The 22,301-nt window shown below is 45.2% G+C and overlaps 1 protein-coding gene across 2 annotated transcripts in view; it reads right to left on the reverse strand.

Moving 5' to 3' along the window:
* Positions 1–22,301, reverse strand: part of CDH13 (cadherin 13) — a 1,287,194-nt gene that overhangs the window by 929,171 nt on the left and 335,722 nt on the right. The window contains exon 1 of one of the 2 annotated variants that reach the window (XM_010980492.3): positions 2,455–2,634. The exons of the other annotated variant lie outside the window; for it this stretch is intronic. Within the exon in view, the coding sequence (XP_010978794.3) occupies positions 2,455–2,499 (45 nt within the window). The 5' untranslated portion in view covers positions 2,500–2,634. Of the gene's footprint in view, positions 1–2,454; positions 2,635–22,301 lie in introns of those variants that run through there. 2 annotated transcript variants of the gene reach the window in all.

Genomic DNA, 22,301 nt, shown 5'->3' on the forward strand with positions numbered 1-22,301 from the left:
TGCTGCAGGAAAGTTTTGTTTTTGCTTGTTGACTCAAAGGCACCAAGACTCTCTCCACTTTTCGCTGTGGCACACAGAGCTCTGCACTTGAACCTCTTGCCAGTTAACTGATCTGCACCAAAATGATTTCCCTGCAAGGTGCTATTGCTACCAGGATATCAATTACTGTCCTAATGTGGACATTTGCTCTGATTATGAATAACAATCTGAGAGAGAAATAAGCCTCTCAGGGCAGGCAATGCAATTCACAGTAAAACCTCTGCTCTCTGATCCTAAAGAAACCGAGAGAGCAGACAGCCTTCAGGAGTTACCTATGCCAGTCAGGCCCTGGGTGAGGAGACACACCAGTTGCTTTGCAAAAGGCATCACCTAAGACTCTAGTGCATAGGGACTGCTGGGTGCTATCATGTGGTCTCTTTTACTCAAAGGAAGACAAAACTTTGGGCAAACCCTGAAACCCAAACAGGTCAAAACATGCCCATGGAGAAAAGGATTGTAAAGTCCTTGGTAAGGCTGTGGTAAGTGCTCCCCAACACAGAAGGCTCCAGAGTGCTAGGCCTTGTGCCAGATGTATCACCTGCTAGGCCTTGTGCCAGATGAATGCCATGTATTCAACATCCTGTTGAATGTCCTCCAATCTGCCTAGCAATCCTAGGAAAGTGATAAAATTACAGTGGAGAATGTGGAAACTCAGAGAGGTTAAGAAAGTTACCCAGGTGGTACCACTAGGATATGGCAGAGAGGATCTGTCTGAATCAGAAGCGTGCTCTGAACCACTGCTAAATCAGGAGAGTGAGAGAGAGAGAGAGAGATACACAAACACACATATACTCCACTGCAGAGAAAGAGTTCAGAAAGTCTGGAAAACTGGTTCACAGACAGGTTTAGGATTTGTGGCAGGACTTAAAGCTACAGGGACCCCAAGAGAATCAGCTCAAAGCCCTAGTAGAAGAGGAATATAACTGGGCAGTCCTGAATGGGGGCTGTATATCCAGGAAAGAAGGAAGTCATGAGTTGGGGAAGGTGGGGGCTGTTCAGCAGTCAGGTACCTTACTCTGCCTCCAGGCACCACCATCCACCCCCACCTCCCACTGTGAGTCATCATGGTCACTGCTTGCTGGAACATTGACCCATTTCCAAAGTCTAACCCCAACACTGATACGGCAGTGGTCTCCCCTCAGAAGGCTGTACTACATCTCTGCATCCCAGCCAGCCCTTGCCTCTCCCTCCCTCTCACCGCACCCACACACTGACACATGTGCCTCATCCCCTGGCATCCAGGAGTCCTGGCCAGGAATTCAACACCCATTCCCAGCACCCCAAGGCACTCCCTGTCTCCTTCCCTCTTCCCTGCCTGGTCTTTCCTTGATCTCACCCATGCACTTGTAGGCTGCCAGCTCGTGCCAAGTCCCACAGACTGCCAGGGGGGCCTGAAGGGGACTGGGTCACAGCGCTGTCAGAAACCACAGGCCCCTGAGCAGGGCTGAGCATGTCCCTCAGCTGCCAGTCAGCACCTCCAGTCTGGCCTCCTCAGAGTACTGCTTTCCTGCACACAAACTTCCCGAGATCTCCGAGATTCAGAGGTGGTTGCTGGAGAACCCCGTCTGCATCGCCCCCTCTACCACGTCGCCAACCCTTCCCTTGCGCCTCAGCGCTCCAAGGGTTAACAGGCAGCTGCAGGGCCCGGGTGGGCAAGGCTTGAACTTTTCTCCGCGCTCCGCGCCCGACTGGGAAGGCAGGAGAGGCGGCAGTCAGGACTCAGGGTCGGAGCTCCAGCGGGCTAGACAAAGGGGGCGCGGGGGGCTGGGGCCTGCTCCCGGGCTGGGGGGCGCGCTCAGGCGCTTCTGGGCCCGAGGTCAAGGAGGGAATGGACCCCGATGCGGGCACTGCCGGCTCCTTTGAGCGACAGCGGCAGCCGGGCTGCAGCTCTCAGCTGGCCGGAGGCGCCTTCTAGCGCGCCGCTGGTCTGGGCTAGGGGGCCCGGGCGCCCCGGGAAGTCGGCGGTGCCAGGCCGGCCTCACCAGCCCGGCAGCCCGCAATCCCGACCCGAGCTGCGCTTCCCCCTTTTGGCTCTGGGTTGGGGAAAACCACGACTCCTTGGAGTCGCCTCCAACTGAGTCTTTCTCTAATGCATGAGCCTACGGAGGCGGCGAATCAAAGTTACCCCACTTGATGTAGGCGAGAATGTCGCCCCTGCTTGCACAAGAAAGGACTCGGGAGCTCTCTCCTCCTCCACTGAACGTACACACATACACACTGGCAAGCCGGAGTGGGAAACCAGGGCCCCCGTAGGATTTCAGGGGCTGGGAATGACCTCCCTTGTGAGCCCCGAGCTGTCTTCGTCGCCGCACCCAGAGTCCCCCGACCCCCAAAAGCCCCCTCGCCCAGCCCGCGGCAGGCGATCAGAATGCAGAAACGGGTCGCAGGGCGCGCCCAGCAGCCCCTCTTCCCTACCTGGGACAGAAGAACGCACAGGACAAGCGGAGTTGTCGGCTGCATTTTGCCCGACTAGAAGCGCCCGGCGGCGTTTTCATTCATGCACGCGGCTGCACTGAGCATATTTTCCGTGGGAGCCAGGCTTTGAGGAGAGGCTCTGCCTCGCCAGCCAGCCAACTTCCCAAATAGATCAGCGGCAGCATCACGAAAGCATTGGGTAGAGGCTGATGACCAGGACCAATGGCTTTACAAGAAGGATTCCTTCATAAAGCTCCCTCGTTTTGCATGGCAGATACGGCGGCGAGCACCTCGTACAGAGCGAGCCCCTCCGAGGAGGCAGCCAGTTTGCTTTTTTGGACTGTTGGGGCCCAGCCCCACAAATCACGCCAGCTGGTGCCACTTTTCCAGAGAATGCAATTGCACTGGGAACTGTAGGCCACTTCCAGCCCAGTGCAAAAAATTCTCTGTATTAAAATGTTAATAAGATCCACTTTATTTCCAATAAATCAAATAAAATGACCCCAACAGTTCCAGCCCTTTCTATGCCTGGAAATACTTGGTGGTGGATTTTTTTTTCCTTTTTCTTTTTTTTTTCCCCCCAATGTGGCCCAGTCATGATGGTGTTTGGTGTTTCCCTACCATCTCACAAATCACAAAGACGCGATCAATTCTAGCTTACAGAAAAAAATCCATCAAGGGGCAATAGATTTTATTAACTGCTCAGGTGAGAGTCTGACTGGCTGCCTACTCCACAAATGTGCATCAGGCACCAAAGTTGACACTGATTTGAGGAAACTTTTTTTCCCTCTATCTGGATGTGTTCTTTCAGAAGCTTCTAGCTGCCTCCAGAGATTGGAAAGAGTAGTACCCACTGCTCAAGAAATTTTATAAATGGGGTGCTATGGGAGTGAAGTAAGAGGGAGATCTATGTCTAACTTTTCCAGGAGGAATTTAAGAATATGCAGTAAAGACCTTATTTTGTCATTTCCATGCAGCCTCCTTAAAAAAAAACAAAAAAGATTTAAGGTGTTTTATAATAAAGGACAGTTGTTCAATGGAATTTATGCAACCAAAATAAAAAATCTGGGTCAGGAAAAAAAAATCAGAAAACTGAAATGCTAAATCTGAGCTTCCTGGTGGCCAAAGCAATAAGAGAAACATGTAAATTACAGAGTTCTTGCAGATACATGTATACATACATATATCTTCTGACATAATTTCCTGGGTGCTAAATACTAGAATAAATGTATAATGTGACATCTAAAAGCAGGACACTGAGCAATGGGCCATGCTGAGATTCAAAGGATTGAGCTGTATTCCCAGCATCTGGCATAGGGTTTGGAATATATAGACAGTCATTTGTGTGTGTGAAATAAATGTTTGGACTTAATCAAGAAGTAGCAGAGGGTGGAGTAGGGCAAAAAATCTGGAGCCACGTTGCTTAAGCTTAACCCCCAGCTCTGCCGCTGACTAGTAAATTGCTCACTCTCTCTGCCTTTGTTTGTCCACTAGTTAAGTGAAAATATAAACTCTACTGAACTCATGAGGTTAGGGTTAGAAAAATAATCACTCAATAAATGTAAACTGATGTACTTTTTAAAATCTTTCGTTGTCAGAAGTTCGGTCACAAGGTCAGCTCATGTGGTCCCAAGGTCACTGATGAAGATGCAGTGCCATCTTACCACCTGGCTCCATTAGCCAGTGCTGGCCCAACAGATGGCAATGTTGGCCAAACAGCCCCCAGAAGAGTCCAGGAAAGATGGATGCTCTTCTTCCAGTCTCTTCAGCTTTCCACTGTCCTCTTGCCTAGGTAGGCATCTACCCCTGAGCCTCTGAGAAGTGCAGTCACAGTATTTGACAGATGATCTGATTGTCCCAGCTTGGAAACCATGTGTGTGGAGACCCACACCCATGTTCCCCACCAGTAAGAGTAAAATAGGATACTTTGGAATCAAACAGGCTTCAGATCAAGGCATTCTGAAATACCCTAAATTTTCTCCATTCCAGGGCAGGAGCCCTCTTGTCAATCAGGGGCCAAATGAGCTGAGCCCATGGATTCAGCAGACAGAAAGACAAAGAGAGCAGAGCAGAGCTCAGAAGATGATCAATCATGATAAGGGGGAGAGAGGGCAAAAACAGATGATGTTCTAGTCACTTTTCCATGGGCAGTCACTCAGGCCAGGAAGCACTGAACGGCAGAGTGTGCCTAAGGCTGCCTTGTCCAAAGTACAGAGCTGTATAATTGAATTTTACAGTTCTTCTGGCCCTTTCTGTGGTCTCCCCATCCCATCCTCCTTACTGCTGTTCATTAAATAGGTCCAGTTTTCCTCCTTTCTTGGCACAGGACAGGGCTGTACTTGCTGGCCCATCTGTGGTCCCCATGGGGCCAAGTAAGTAGTTCTAGCCAATGAGCTGTGAGCAACAGTGACAGGTGTCACTTCAAGGCTGGAGCATTTAATCACCAGTGTGAGAAGGGTTGGTGTCCCTGGAATAGGTGCTCAGATAAAGGTTTGTGCAAGTCACTTACTGGGGAGTTTTCTCAAGAGCAGCCACTGCAAGAGGAAGGGAAACTAGTCCAGCAGAGGGAGAAGTAGAAGACTTCGTAATTGCAGCAGAGGCCTCAGCCAATTCCAGCAGAGCTCTGAGGCAAGAGTTGCCCTTTAGAGATGAGCCTAATAGAGTCAAGGGGCCGTGCCTGAGTGGCCCCCTGAGGGCCAGCTGTTGGCTGTTCCTCCAAGGAGGGGAATAATCTTTGGTGAGGTAGCTCAGTTCAGCCAAGGGCACTACTCCAATCTGCCCTCAGCTTTGTCATCTCTACATAAAACTAACATGTGACTCATAGCAGGTAACCAAAGCCTGTGATTCCCAGGCTGCAGATGACCTCGTGCATCTGATGGTACCAGGGAAGATGGCTGTAGATTTGCCTGACTGAAATCCTGCTCACTCTTTTTCCAGCCAGGACCTGCACAGACATTCACCAAGGTCCTGGGCTTTCGTCCTGAGCTGTTCTACCAGCAGGCAGAGTGGCTCCAGTCAGCTTACCTGATTTCAGGTGTCCAAAGAGCCAGTTTCTGTTCCTTCCTACCTTAGTCTTCACAGGTTGGACTTTTGGGCCCAGGGGGAGTTAACTTCAAGAGGCTTATTAGGCCTTGAGGCTTACTTCTAGAAACCCATGAAGGCTAGGAAGGCTGGGAAAAGATTTGTCTATAAAATGAGGCCTGAATTGGGATCTCTAGAATTCACTTATATTGGGCAAGTTGCTTTTACACCTCAAGCATCAGTTTCTCCATCAACAAAATGGGAGTAATAACATAACACTCCAAGGATTATCATAAAAACTGATGTCATTTTCCCCCTCTATCCCCTACTCCCCTCTACTCTCAGAAAATGTGCATTTTGTCAATAACATATCAGGTTTTGTTCAACAAAGACAAGAGAAAAACCATTTCACTCCAATGATAGAAGACTTCTGAAGAAGAAATCCATTTTTGTTTATTTGTTTTGCCTTGTTTTCCCTTCAGCTCCCTAATGAGGGTCTTTGGCAGATGGATTGATTGATGGTGGCAAGTAAATATTGAAACTGAAAACCACCCCCTACCTATCCCCACTCTATCTCCTCCCACCCTAGCCCCCACCAATCCCTGACTGCTTTTGCAGCTGTGGGCTCCCCAGAAGCTGTGTCTGCACTGAGCCACATTCCAGGTTCACACTCCTTTTCCAGGCACATCATCCTGGCTTTGGAGCTGATGAAATCATCCAACAGTCAGCGGCTGTCTCCTGAGGTGCCAGGGAGTGAGACTGTTTCCTTTCATTGACTGACATGGTTGAAGACATCATTACTGAGTGTGTGGAGGTGGCCGTGTGGGTGAGTGCAGTGTTTGTGGTTATGTGAACAAGCACATGGTGTATGTATATGGAAAGGGGGTAACTGGTGTATCATCCAGCAGAGATAATTTATTCAAATTTTGGCACCCTCTGAAAGTGCTGCTGTGATGAGGTATTTGAATAGAACAGTGACAAACCAGATAGATGCCCTTACGAGACACGACAGTTATCACGTATGCCAGGATCCCTCGATAACTGGGGTATGGGATATACTTGGACAGCAGGGAGGGAAACTCACCCTACATAGCCTTACAACATAGCACAATGCTGAAGCTATACCCCTCCCAATGGGATAGGCTGGTAAAAATATCCAGGTTGATGACAATAAACCATCCCATAACACTTGGCCACCCAGAAGGAGCATCCCTAATTACTCTTGAGCCATGAACCTGCTTTATGTTTCTTCGGAGCCCTTTACGTTACTTGACCTTACACTACTAGTGGTCACTTGTATCATTGTCTCAATTATTCATTCCAACCTGTACCTTACCTTTTATACCTTGACTTTGGCTTTGGACACACAAACTTCGTTTGGCCAGTGGAATGAGGCAGAGTGATGGGGTGCCAGCTATAAGCCCAGGCCCCAAGAGGCCCTGTGCATTTCAGCCAGCTCTGGCCAGGGCCTTTACCAGTGTTTTCAAGGGAACATTCACAGGCTAGCTCACTGGTCACAGGAGGAGAGATGAGCACCCCCTGGACCCAGAGATGCTTGAGCAAGCCCAGCAGAGTCCTGTCCAGATTAGCTGACCCAGGGTTATTTGAACTAAAACTAAATAATTGCTTTAAATTTAGGGGTGGTATGTTATGCAGCAATAACTAACCAATAATTACATTTGCTTGTTTGTTGTCTGTATATCCCTGTGAAATATAAGTTCTATGTCTGTCTTTTTGCTGCTGTGTGCTCAACTTCTGGAATAGCGTCCGGCATACAGTCGGTCCTCAGACGCTCATGCTGAGAAGATAAATTAAATGACTTCTGTATTGAAAATATTGATGCTGATATGAACCCCCTTACATGTACTGCCCTACCAGAAAGACTTCCTGATGGTGACAGTTCAATCCTCCCATGTGGAAAACATCCTCTGACTTTGACAGTCTCCCCTCCCGTGGCCATCTAATTCAGCCTATGACAAGGATAGGTCTTCTTATGATAGTCTATACCAGCATTAGACAAAGTAAGGAACATTTCACAGAGACTAGTGTGAACAAGTGAGGTGTCTGGGTTCTTCGGTGAAGGACATGTAGGCTGTGACATCCTTCTGAATTTCTGCAATGTGTAAAGAGCCCAGGCATCTAAGAATAAGATAGAAAATACTCCTTTGGTTTTTGAGATACTATACTAATAGAGAATCCTTTGTGAATATGTTTAATACAATCATGACTTCAACACTAGCACAGAGGTAGAATGGGGAGTGACTTTTAAGCCATCTCAGTTTAATTGGCCTAACTGTCTAGGACTTCGGTCCCCCATGGTAGCAAAATTGGGCATTCAGACACCAATTTTATCCTAAGAAGTAGAAGTTGTTAAAACCCCCCTCTAGGTGTCTCCCTTACCCAAAATTAGTGACTGGGGTTATTTCTACACAGAGAATCATCTCAGCATCAATATGGTAAAGCAGTGCTTTTCAAAGTGTGGCCCTTAGACCAGCAGGATCAGCATCACCTGGAAACTTGTTAGAAATGAAAATTCTCAGGTCTTAACCAAGACCTACTGAATCAGAAACTTGGGATTAGGGTTCAGCAATCTCTGTTTTACAAGCTTTTCATATGCATAGTTTGAGAACCACTAGAGAATTCTCCACTACTCACTAACATATATTCATTCACTCATTCAAGAAATACCACAAAGCGCCTATTTGCACATTAGCCACTGAGCTAGGCAACAGAGGGAGAAAAGAAAAGGTATGTTTTGTGTGCCTCAGAAAATATGACTCACAGAGAGGAAGACATCATTCTATTACAATGTGCTGCAGGAGATGCTGAGAGAGTCAAAGAAGCCAGAGCTATGGGGGAGCAGGATGCCTTTAAGAAGAGGCAAGGGCTCCACCGTGGTTGATTTCCTTTGTATGTCAAAACTATCAAAGATCTCTGCTTGACAGAGTTGTACTTTTTGTATCTGTTGATGAGCAACTAAATAATAGCAAAAGGCAGCTGAATTCAACACCTCCCTCTACCTTAATTTGAAGTTTATTCTTTACAATCTTACCTAGGTAAAGTTGCAAATGGCAGTGTCTGGGGGAGATGGTGAGCATTATTTATAGTTGACAGATAATGCTTAGTGAGCATTTAGTAAGATGCCTTCCAATGACAGTCTAGTCCCCATGCCTCCAGTCCCCACCTGTCTGTGGCCCCAAGCAGGGAACTGCCAGAGTAAGGGAGAAATAAGGAAGAGGAGACACTTCGGGGAGGGGCTGATGACCAGAGGGAAGGCAGAAGACAAGTCTGGGCAGTTTTGGGGACAGATTAGAATCAGCTTACACTTCAACATCTGGAGGTTGAGCTCTGTCATACTGGCAAAGGGGAATCATCCAAACTGCTTAGACGGAAAGTTCAATAGCTCATTTACATTTTAGGACTATGACTCTGGCCACATTGGAGATGAATTGCATCGAGTGCCATAACTAAGGAAGAGAGACTTCTGTGAAGACCATTGTACAGAATATATAAAAGATAAGAGCCAGAATTCTTTTTCTTAGATTTCTAACCAGTGAGTGGTGTGGGAATATTACATGGCCATCTTTCCTGCTGCCTGGCACATAAAAGAACCTTCTATAATAACAGATAAATTAAATATACTTATTAAATTACAGGAGATTACCTTTGAACTACAATTCTTCACCCTACCCAGTATCTAATTCATGTCCCATTAGTGGTGGAGTAAACTTCCTCCCCTTTGCCTTTGGGCTTGATCATTTGGCTTGCTTCAGCTAACAGAATGAGGTGATGGTGACAGTGTGCAGTTCCGATTCTAGGTCTTAAGAGCTCTACTGTGTTCTGTTTGCTCTCTTACACCTCTGCCATCTCCATGAAAAGAACATGCCCTGGCTATCCAACTGGCCCAAGGAGGATGAGAAACAGGCAAAGCTGAGCCATCCCCACCCATCCTCAGATCTGCAGTGAGAAGCAGAGTCTAGCTTAGATTAGCCAAACTCCAACCAACCAATGGATCCAAAGGAATTAATGCTTACTGTTGCATGCCACAGACACTGTTGTGGCTGTTTATTATCCAGCAACAGCTGACTAATACATAAATGAACCCCCTTCTTGGGACTATGAATAGTTCAGGGCATGGGCTGAAAGTTGAATACTTAAATATAGCATACACGTTTACATGGGTATGACCAATGTTTATTGTTTACTACAAATTCAAGCCCTTAATACTTTCTCTACTCATCACAGTCCTCTCCTCCCACCCACCTAATCCAAGCCAGCTGTCTCCTTGTAAATCCCTATGTTCCTTTTTGAATATTTACTGCAAAGTTACCGAACCTGTTTCTTGTTGTTTTTCTTATGCTACCATAATTGTGAGGCCATCACTTAAGAATTACTTGAGAAAATTTATTTACAATGCCAGGCAGATCCATGAATGTTTGTAGTGGATAAATTTATTTACAATGTAACCCAAATCAGCCAATGCCTCTAGTAGATAAAATTATGCTGCTCCTATAGAAAGAAGCCCACCCAGTTAATGGTTTCTCTAGTCTTTCATGAATAAACCAAGGTCAGGGCCACCATAATGAGTTGAGGAAAGTCAATCTGCAGAAGCAAGTTATGCACAGAAAATTACATTTTAATGATACTGTATGTGTGGCAGCTGCCAGAATTTAACCAAAGGAAAGTCAGAAAAGGCAAATTCGAGACTCTTTCATTTCTTAAGCTGAGTTTTATGGAGTTAAAATGGATGATGTGCAATTTCCATGGGTCAGGTATGACCTATCTCTTTCTCTCCCTGGATACCCCTCACCCACACACTGTCTGGCACTGAGTAGACATTCAGCAGACATGAGTGGGGTGCATCAGTAAAAGAGTGCAGGTACACAGGAGAGGTCCTGTTTAGCCTTATATGTCTGCTGTCTATAATACTTACATTTATTACAGTTGAAAAAAAAAAAAAACTACCAAACAATACACCTCTACTTTCAGCATCCATCTTCTCCAGCAGTGGTTCTCAAATTGTTGTCCTACTGTGCACCGCCATTCAGTCTCAACACTCCACATGGAAATTTTATGTATTTACTGTTTCTATTGCATAAAACTCAAACGTAAGAATGTCTTGAATCATAAAATTCTCTCCTAACACATGACGGAAAAGGGAAACTGGCCAGAGCCTTTGAGGCCTTGCAAAGCTCTCTCCTGCCTCCCTCTTCAAATTCATGCCATTTCTCCTTGCCCTTGCTCACTAGGCTTGGCTCTTCTGTCAGTCATCAAGCATGCCAAGCTTCTCCCTACACACAGGCCTTTGCACATTCCAGTCACTCTGTCTGGAATGCTCATTCCTCTACTTCCAGGTCACTCATCCTCCCAGAATCTGTTTATATGTCACTGCTTCAGAGGAGAAGCCATCCCTTATCAGTTGATTCTTTATTAGCTCATTTCCTTATTTGTTTCTTTCATGGCAATTGTCATCGTTTGTCACTATTTTATTTATTGTTCACTTCTTTCTGTTTGTTTCCCTCACTAGAATTTAAGTTTCATGATGGCAACTAAATATCTGTTATTGATCATTGTACTCTAGGACCTAACCATGCCTGGTCCATGACAGGCACTCAATAACCTTTTTTTCTTTTTAAAGAAATGAATGAACAGGTGATCTTATGGCCAATGAGAGTAGATGGACCAGCGGGTCTCTAGATGCATTCATGTTGTTAGGAATACCAAGTAGTAGTCCAATGGCTGATGACTACAGGACACCACCAGGGAATCAGTGTTCAAAAATATGTCAGGATTAAGAGTGCACACTTCAAAGCCTTCTGTTGTGTAAAACATAAGACCAAGGGTCCAGGGGCCCTGTGTGAACCAACTAAACTACAGTCTATTCTCTTTGCCAAGACTAAACTCATTTGAGCCTCAGGGCATGCCCTAGGGGAACTGAGGACCCAGCATTCCCAAGGTGAATCAGGGAAGGCTGAGGTGAGCCGGGGCACACCTGAGCAAGACATGGTAGAATATTTTCAACACTATTTTCTCTTACTTGACAGGTCAGGAATTCATCTAAAGCCCTTTCAAACTGCCAGGTTCTTGTTCATGTAATGAATCTATTGATTCACTCTTTGTACCCAGGAGACTCTGAAGACCACAGAATGTCAAAAGGAAAGACAAAGAATTCTCGTTCCTTGTCGTGGAGCCTTATGGGTGAAGAGGCAGGTCTTGACATATTCCCAGAGGATGCTCCTGACCCAGTTATTATTCTTTGGGGGTGAAATGGTTACTTATTTCAGGACTTACCTACTTTATTGCTTTCAGCTAACATGCCTCCTATGCCCAAAAATTGTTCCTCTCTTGACAAAGAAAGTAGAATAGGACAACTATTTATTCATTTCTTTGTTCATTCATTCATTCAACAATAGTGTTGATAAGAAGCAGCAATATATAGTAAACAAACAAAAAAAGGGGTATTTTTCTGGAATCAAGCTAAGTGCTTAATCTCTAGATTGCCAGACTCCTCCAACTCCCCAGTTGACTTTCACATTGTTAGCAGAGGAATTTTTAATTAAAGCAATTAGTATCAAGTATCTACTATGAGCTAGGCATTATTTTACTTAGCAGTGAATAACAGCAACTTTGTTCCTGGCTTTTGTTCCTGAATCTGTTCTTGGTATATGAATAAAATCTTCAACGGCTCCCCACTGCCTTTAATTCCAAATCCCAAACTTGGCATTCAGTGTCATACATAAAGATACTATATGCCTGCTCTGCTTTATTTTCCCCAGCAAAGCTCAAGCCCCAGCCATACAGGACACTCTACCATTCACCCCACCTCATTGAAAGCTATTTCATTCAACAAGACTTTTGCATGCGCTGCTTTCTTGGATTTCTCTTGTGCAGGCCTAAGTCTAATTGGTGGGTCATAGCTCATCATTAAGGACCAACCACCTCAAATGCCACTTACTCCAGGAAGTTGCCCCTGATCCACACAGGCTGAGTTAAATGCACTTAGAACATGTCATTATTAATTTTCTGGAATCCCTCTCTGGAATATCAGCTGCTTAAGGTAAGGAACCAAGTCTTATTTTCATCTGCATCCTTAATAAGCCCAGTGCCAAACACAACACACACAGGGCTTCAAAATAACATCTATGCATTGATAAATGCATGCATGATAAATAATCATGAGAATTGCAGTATTCATTAAGTGCCAGGCACTTTTCCAAGTATTTCATACTCATGTTTTTCTCAATGAAGCCTAACCAGCTCCATATAAAATATGATCATCCCCTTTTATTGGTGACCAATGACAGACAAACCAGCGCTGGGGGCAGAGGAGAAAGCACTGAACTGGGAGTCCAAGCACCTGAGTCCTGAGCCAGTCTCCACAGCCTAATTGTGCCTTGGCAGAGAACAGATCTGCATTCTCGAAGCCTCAGTTTCCTTTCTTGTTAATAAGCACAGCCTTTGGAGTCAGACAGCCACTCTGTCACTCGCTAGAACAGGCTTAGGCGAGCTACTTAACTCATCACCACTGAGCATTTGCCATCTGCCAAGGTCTGAGCTGTGTGGTGGGAGTAACTGCAGAGATAAAAATAACATTAATTGAGAATTGTTTTATTTAAAATTTTACTGTTTTATTATTTATTTTTATTATCTATTTGAAGTATTATTTCATTTTAATTTAATTATTTATTATAATTATAATTAATTAATAGCTAACTTTCATTGATAATAGTGACAGTTCACTAGTCTAAGCACTTTTTATGTGTCAGATTATTTAACACGACAATTTTGAGAGGCTGGTTCTATTTCTAGCTCCACTTTGAAATGAATAAACTGAGGCATAAATTAGTGGACAAAGGGCTTGAACCTGGACCCCTCAACTATAGAACACAAACTCTCGACTAGCTCGCCATCTGCCTCTCTTTGTATGTTAACGAAAAGACAGACCCTGCAAGTTCTCGCCTAGCAAAACTGCTAACTCCTCTTTGAGTCTCAGATGCCTCTTAAGAAAAAAGGGCTGCTAACAGTTTCTCCATCACAGATTGTTGTACAAATTAAATGACTTGACTCATGTAAAACACCTACTGACCTCTGTATGAGTGGGTTGGACTGGCTGTTTCACAGCTCATCCCTTCCAATCCTCAAGTTCTATGGAATCAGCCAGAACTCAAGAACCCCATATGCCACCCAGCACTTTGAGAAGGAGGAGAGACTGGCCATCAAGAGTTTGGAGTCAGTTTGCAATCTGCCCCAGGGGCAGAGCTGGGCATCTGCACAGTTTATGGGACTGTCCACTGAGCTACAGTTTCTAAATATTTCAGTCTCAGCCAATTCTGTCACATCTAAGGACTGAGTGTACATGAACAGCAGTAACCTATCACAAGATGGTAAAATTCTCTCTGATTCCAGGGAGCCGCCACCAAAGAGCTGTGGCTCTAGGACTTGGCCACATGGTTTCCCTGCCCTCAAGGTGGACAGAATCAAAGAACCAGATTGTACAGGCTTGGTTAAATTCCCTCATCTCTCATAGATTCCTCACCTTGCTCAGAAACTTTGGTGGGCACCCGGGTGTCTCAGAGGAGGAAGTACACCATATAAAGCAATGATGTCACTGACAGGCACTTATCCTGGGTATCTTACAGATACCACGCTCCTCAGTCCTCAGAAAGCTGATACCACTATTATTGTCATAAAACATCACCACTATGCTCACAATATCTGAAAGGTTGGGTGGGTAGCCCATTATCACTCAGAGCTAATCAAGAACACAGTTAGAGTCCACAGGATAATAACTCGTTCATTCTTTCATTTACCCATTCATTCACTCAATCATTATGAAGTATCGATTGTGTCCCTTTCCTGCACTGTTCCAGGAAAGAGCTGGGAGTACAGTCATGAACAAAACAGACAAAAACCCCAGACTTTCAAGGCACTTGAGTTCTAGTGGAGTGGGCAGAGGGTAGGTAGGTAATAAACAACATAAAATCTGTGAGATAAGATCAAATGGTGGCAAGTGTTCTGGCAGGAAAGGAGGAGACAGCCATGGAAAGAGACTGAAAATTCCATAACTGCTAATGTTTATTTCATGATTACTCTGTGCTGGGTGTTATTCTAAGTATTTTGCATGTATGCACTCTCTGAATCCTTCCAGCCACCCTAGGAGGTAAGTCCTATTGTTAGGATCTTATTAGAGGTGAAACGAGAAGGAGAGGTTAGAGGCCTTACATACCCAGGGGAAGAGCCAGAACTTGACCCCTAGTAATCTCGTTTAAGTTACTCCCTTAGCTAATCAAGGTATGCAGCAGCCTAAGTTTAGGACAGCTGTCTAGACTCCTTTGGACGCATGTTTGGAAGGCACCTTCTCTTTGTTTCTGCTCCCTTCTTCCTTTCCCCTGCCCTTCTTTTTCCCTCCCTCCTCCCCACCCCATGTCCTGTGGAGCTGCCCTGCCCTTGTACCTTCACCATCAGAGTGAGATGCTTACAAACCAATTTCCTCTTGCAGCTGTTGACTTCTCAGGCTGTGACTAGGTGGGGTGAGAGGCTAGAAGGCCCCTCTCCACCAGGACTAAGAATGAGGGTAGATGGAGAGGGTTAGAAAGGGTAGGAGAGGCAGAGAATCCCACCCTGCCCCCATCCCCTTTTTCCAGATGAAGAAAACTGACTGCAAAAAAGTAACTGAAGGAGCTGAGCTGCGATGTGACTATTTGACCCTAAAGCTCTTAACCACTAGACTTCACTATTCATTTCAAAGAGCAAGTCTATGCCAGGCAGAAAATAGATGTTTAATTCAATACTAACTTGAAGAACAAAGGGACAGATGGATTAGGGACTATAAGGTGCAAAGAAATGGGCAGATGTGCACAGGCTCTCCAGCAGGCGCATGAAAGTGCAGCAAGGACCAGCACAGTCTGGTTGGAAAGCAGCTTTGGAAATGTCCAGGACCAAACAGTCCTCACAAATATGGCTGTAAATACAAGTCTGCAGTCTTCTAGCCAGGCACACCTAACCTTGTTTTTCAACTGCAGTTTTATAATGGTCTCTTGCAGGCTTTTTTCCTTTTATAGACAAGGACAAGTGTGTTGAGGGGACATAATTTGGGAGAGGCACCTGGTCAACCTGAGACCAGCACCCAGGGAGGGAAGAAGGCGCCCTTGGGAGAAGTAGAAATGCACGGCTGATGGGAGAGGGAATTGTGCTGCTAATCCCTCACACCGTGACTTTACCAGCTTCTAATCACCTAATAGCAGGGCATGTAATTGGCAGAAAAGATTGCCCTGCCCTTTACACACGTGTCTGCAATTACTTTTCAAACTGGGGCGATAAGTGGCATGATTGGTTTCCTTGTGCAGGCGCAGCCGCTTCTCGGAGACAGGGGCCTTTCTCCTGAAGCTGTGGTCAGCGCTGCAGGTCACAGGCGGATCAGCCCCTGGCAAACGTACATCTTCCACCACTGAGGAATAAATCCTCAACTCTGCTAGTGTCTGACCTCACCTGCTGCCTCTCTGTTGTGCACACTGTGCTTTACACAAGACTCCTCACTGTGCTCCATCACCCTGGCTTGTTCTTGTCTCTGTGTTTACGTTTGCCACACCTCTGCCTGTATCTTCTCCTGCTTTTTTTAGATCTGGTCTCACAGGGCACCTCCTCAAAGAAGCCCTCCATGAATACCTTTATTTAAAATACCTCTCTTCTACTCCTTAGCCCCAGGTCACACCTCTCATTCCTGTTCTCCTTTGTATCACATACCACAGTAGGATGCCATGTCTTGCCTGTGTCTGTTTACTCGTTTACTGTCTGTTTCCTAACTGGGATGGAAACTCTGTGAGAGAGGCCTTTGACTTTATCATCCCTGCATCCTCAGTGCCCAGTAGGAAGCCTGTGATGGCGCGAGCACGCAACAAATATCAGCAGTGGGTGGATCCGGCACTGCAAACACTCCATGTGCCATGCCATGAGGTGTGTGCTGTACGAGTACAATGAAGGGGATTTGAGCAAAGGTTGAGGGCCTGCCCTCTGGAGACCCATGGGCCTGGGTTTGTATCCCAGTTCTGTCATTTAGAAGTTCAGATCCTCTTGTACCAACCTGAGCCCCAGTTTCATCATCAATAAATTGGAAATAGTAGCTCTCTCACGCCACTGTTGCTTGAATTAAATAACACAATGCTGGTACAGCGCATTATCCTGCAGCTGGCATACAGACGATTATAGCTATTCAATAAATACTAATAGATACTGGTATTTCTATTCATTCAATGAGGAGGAAAAGAGAAAGGGACACACATGTTAGCTGAACATCTGCTGTGGGGCTTGTATCCTGCTAGGTGATTCTACCTCCTGAACTTGTTCCCCACAGAAATCTTCTGAAATAGGCAGAGCTATCCCTGGTTTCTAGATGAGGAAACAGAGTCACCTTAAAACCAATGGCTTGTCCAGCATCACCTAGTTCCTAAGTGACAGATCCAGACCTCAAAGCCAGGTTCATCACACCTGCTTTTTCATTATACCAGGGTGCTTCTCTTGAAAATAAAACCAGATCACAGGAAACAAACAGGACATTGACACAAGCAGCCCTGGAGCACAGAAAATTTAATTTGAGACTCAGTTTAAATTCTCCCAAGTCCTTCTCCATGACAGTTCCAATAGAGAAGGATTACCCTTGGGTAGTGTTGCCAGATAAAATACAGGATGCCAAGTTAAATTTGCATTTCAGATAAACAACAAATAATGTTTTAGTATATCACAATTATTGCATACTTAATTTTCTCTCCCTCTCTCTCTTTCTCCTTCCATCACCTTCCTCTTTCCTTCCCTCCCTTCCTCTCTCTCTCTTTTTTTAATCTGGCAACTTTATAGCCTTGTATTTCTTGCAACCCCTCAAGGTGTGCATGTTTATGAGCTAACCAGTGTTCCCCACCAGGGCAGAGGTTTGTAGAAGACATTTTGGAGAGTCTGTCCAGTTCATGGCCCTCCTATCTACCCAGAAGGGCAGGCCCCACCACCATGCTGCCTGTCTGCCCGGGAAGGATCCTGAACCACTCTTGCCAATCCAATTCTCCCTCTTGAGCATATGAACCAAAGAAGTGGAAGATGGAGCTAAGTCAAGTCAACATCCTGCAGAACAGTCCAATCAATTTCTCTTTCTTTTCTTTCTTTCTTCCTTTGTTTTTTGGTTTTGGTTTCGGTTTTGCTTTGGTTTGCTTATTTTGTTTCAAGTGGGATTTTGGCTCTTGTAACCAAATCACTCTTGACTAGGCCATAACTCTCTTGTGGTCATTTTATTTGCCCAGAGGAGATATAAAATGACCTGTATTTTTGAGTGCCTGGATTAAGGCATTATCACCTTTTAAAACTTCTCTAATGTTACTTATTTCTTCAACTGGTTGCATTTTATTTTAAATCAGAAAAAAAATACTATTAAGAGGCCCATCTTATGAAAAAGGCAACATGACCTAATGTCTTGAAAATAACAGTAATTCTCAGTGTCATCAGCTTTGATGAGCACCCTCCATCCAGTCTTCACATGCCATCTGGGCGGCACAGGTACAGAAATGGGGAAAGGAAGAAAACTGCTTTCTCTGAAGGAAAATGGAAACCCAACCCGAGGCTTCCTGTACACAGTGGATCTCTCATGGCAAAGCAGACTCCTTCACTGCCTGGCATCTGTGGCCTCATCCTGACCTAGTCAATGGATTTCTTTCTAGACTGCAAGAGTAGGGAAGCACTAACAGAATCCTGTTATCCCCAAATTTTGGAAAGTAAATCGGAGAACTCTAGACAGAGCAGGGAATTGCTTATCCCAGTCATAGAGGCTTAAGTCCCTCTAAAAATATCTGAGCAGCCATGTTGGTAACAACTGTCAAGTCCTTCTCACTTGGCCCCTAGTCCTGGCCCTAGCCCTGGCCACCGCAGTTCTGCCCAGCTCCTGAGCTTTATGGTTTGGCTTTTATTTCTGTCCTCATGCTGCTGACAGTCCACAGTCAACTGAACTTCATGCCACATATTCTGAAACTGAAAAACCTCAACTAACAAGAGAGTCGGAGTGTTTTACTCTGCTCGACTGACACCATGACCCTTTTATAGATCTTCAAAGACTTACTCTCTTGGAAAAATGCTAGAACCCATTTAGAGACCCTACATGTTTTACTGGACAAATACAGTGACTTCTTTCAAAGATATTTTATCTGTATGCTTTTCAAAAAGCCTTTTGATGTTTGCTAACTTATGGCAAGGACCACCTTCCTCTCCTCTGCTGAGCATCACAGGGCTTCATCTCCCCCTCCCCATGAATGTCACAAGATTCCTCCTCCCCTGATGACCACAAGGCAAGGTCTGCAGGAGCCTTTGGTTATATTCAAGGATTTTTTTTAAAGCATGTACTTGATGTATTAAGGGTCTGGCGTGTGGAAGTCCCAGGCATCTGAATGGTGAGTACTCTCCTCTTCACTTCCTAAAATGCAGTTCTCATAAACTACAAAATTTTATTTTAAAAGAAATAAGAAGTTTTAATCTGTAGATTAAAAGCAAAAATCGGCTTCTCTATTTCTGTCAGCTCTCCCTGACACCAAGTTCTCGTACCCACTATATTAATTACCTATTGCTGCACCAAAACTCAGTGGCTAATAATAGCAAATATTTATTTATTTTCACTCAGAGTTTCTATGGGTCAGGAATTCAAGAGCACCTTAGCTGGAAAATTCTGAATTGAGGATCTCTATTAGGGCCAAGAGATTAACCAGGACTACAGTCATCTGAAGGCCTGACTTGGGTTGGAGAAGCTTTTTTCTAAGTAGATCTCTCATGCGGCTGGCAAACTGATGCTGGCTGTTGGCAGGAGGTGGCAGTTCTTCCTCACCTGGGCCTTGAGCTTCTTCATGTCATGGTGGCTAGCTTCCCCCAAAGTGAGAGATCCAAGAGGCCAGGGTGGAAGCTGCAATGCCTTTTATGACGTAGCCTCAGAAGTCACAAATGTAATTACCACCATAATTGACTGGCCCTCTGAGTCATTATGGGAAGAGATTACATAAAGGTGTGAATACCTGGAGCCCAGGATCACTGTGGGTCATCAAGGAGGCTGGCCCCCACCTTTTCCATCTGACCCTTCCCTCCCCTCTCTGGTTCTGGCCACCACTTCACCAACCCCATTTTATGTCCCTGGATACCCATAAAGGATTTATCTACCTGGCTGGATCCTTACTATCATGCCTCTTTAAGCTGCCAACATTTTAAATTACTATGAATCTCATAATTAGAGCAAAGCTTTTCTCTTAAAACTAGAGAATAGAGAATCAGTGAGATTAGAGAATCAGTGAAAGCCACATTGGCACCAGCTATGAGAGAAAAGATGGACTACATTTGTTGTCCACAAGTTCAGATAGTCTGAAGGAAAACATGATTGACAAAAACAGACCAAAAATAACCATTGTAGCTCTAGGCTGTATTAATAGCTAAAGAGTATGTTTGTTAAAGGAGGTGATACTCTTATCAATGACTGAAGTAGTTAAAACAGACTAGAAATTTGAGCTTAATTCTCATATAAGGAGGGACTGTGACAACCCAGAGTAGGTTTAGAGATGAGAGAGTAGGGATGAAATCAAAACTGAAAGCATAAAAAGGATGCCAAGTGTTTTACAATCATTGCACAATCATTGCTACGGTCAGAATGTTCGTGCCTTCCTGACCAAAATCCGTATGTTAAATCTTAATGCCCAAGATGACAGTATTAGGAGATGGAAATATTGAGAGGTAATTAGGTCATGAAGGTGGAGCCCTCATGAATGGGATTACTATTCTTATAAAAGAAACCCCGCAGAGCTCCCTCAACCATTCCACCATGTGTGGACATAGTGCAAAAGTCTGTGACCCAGAGGAGGACCTTCAACTAGCCACGCTGATCCCTGACCACAGACTTCCAGCTCCCAGAACTGTGAGAAATTCATTTCTGTTGCTTATGGGCCTCTTGGTCTGTGGCATTTTGTTACAGCAGCCTGAATGGACTAAGAAAATCATTATGTCCAATCACTGTCTGACCTGTTTTCTTACCACCCACCACTTCCCTCAGTCTCCCCACATTATCCAGTTTGATCCCACCTTAGATTCCCCCATCAATAGCTTCTCAGCAGGCCTACCCAACCCTCATAGCTTCCTTCACTTTCTCCCTCTCAGCATCCCACGATGGGCCCACTGCTGCCTCAGCAGACTGAAGATAATGGCAAGATTGCACCCAGGCATAGCATTCTACAGTCCACCAAGTGTTTGCACAACTGTCTATTATCCCACCAAGTCAGGTTAGCTTTGGTCTCTGGAACCCCACAGGAAAACAACCAATGGTAGGCACTTTGGGGTGCATGGAGGGAGCTATATTTCTTTCTTAATTCAAGGAGGAATATCTTAACATATATAGTTGTGCAACCTTATGAAGCAGAAAGAAGGTTACAGGTTCACCACACAGAAGGAAACAGAAGCCCAGAAAGATTCAGTCACACGGCAATGGTTTCCCAGCATGTTGGTGGCAAAGCCAGAACCAGTAACCCAATCACTGGGACTCCCAGTGCTTTTCCCTCTCTGCACCATTACAAAAATGTCCTCCTTTCAGCTGGGGTGGAGGAGGAGGTGGCAGGAAAGTGCTCTCTGCTGCCTCAGCACACAAGAGCTCAGTGGTGGCACCCCTTGTAGGCTCCAAAGAGCTGAACGCAATAACAGTTTGCACTTATCAGTCCCCATTCATCTCCCCATCCCCCTGTGACATTCATTATCGGAAACACAGGCACCAGGGAAGGGTAGGAGCTAGAATCATAAGAATGCACAGGTGCCCTTCGCTGCCTTTAGAGGCTTTCTTTTCCATTTCTAATAAACTCTGTTAAAAGCCTATGCCGGGGAATATATAAAAAGTGGAGCAGGAGCAACAAAGGCAAACATCTATTTTATCTGTGTGACAAAGGCTCATGGGAGAAGCTGGCTTTGGCATAACAACGCAGCTCTTCTCCATGTTACATGAGCGAGTGAATTCAAAAGAGCTTATGGGAAAGACACAGGAGATTATTTGGAGCCTGGGAAGGTTTAGGAAGCAGAATTTAACAGGCACTGCCAGAACAGGGGGCTAAGAAAAGTAGAAAGGGGTTTCCAAATTTGAGCGGAGCAAAGCATAATCCCCTTCCCCCTCAGAGACTCAAGACAGAGTGGAAGAGGGAAAGGGGAAGTTGCCAGAGGAAGCAGCTGAGAAAATTGCCCTAAATTCTTGGCCTAGCAGGAAAAATCAAAAGTGGTTTGGTCCTTCTCCACCCCCACAATGCCCACCTCTTAACACACAATTGCAGAGGGCAGGCAACTGGGGGCCAGCAGTAAAAAAGGCCTCATCTACCAATCTGAAGGAAGAGAAGGTAGTTGAGTCACAGAGATTTACCTGCTGGATCATCAGGCCCTCAGACCCCAAGGAATCCCCCAGAAGAGGCCTCCTGAAGTGTCTTCTTCTGCTCACCCTATTCCCTCTCTTCCAGCCTGCAAAGAAGACCCCAGGTCAACAGAATCACAAGAGAGGCCCAGGTCTCAGGATGAATAAGTCAGCACTTCTCAAAGATGAGCCACCTATGAACTGGGCAAAATGCAAGTTCAGCGGGTCCAAAGAGGAGCCTGAGATTCTGAATTTCTGACAAGCTCCTACGTGATGCTGCTGGTGGTCCATAGACCACACTTTGAGTAGCAAGGCCATAAGTTTATGTTTTCTCTGCAGTAAAATTGATTTGGCTGACAGTGGTTAATGATTAATGGTTAAAATGGTCAGTATGATTATAATAATTATAATACCATCCTCACCCTCTCATCATCAGAACTGA

Source organism: Camelus dromedarius, chromosome 9, assembly GCF_036321535.1.
Source record: "Camelus dromedarius isolate mCamDro1 chromosome 9, mCamDro1.pat, whole genome shotgun sequence".
In the NCBI taxonomy this organism is placed as follows: domain Eukaryota; kingdom Metazoa; phylum Chordata; class Mammalia; order Artiodactyla; family Camelidae; genus Camelus; species Camelus dromedarius.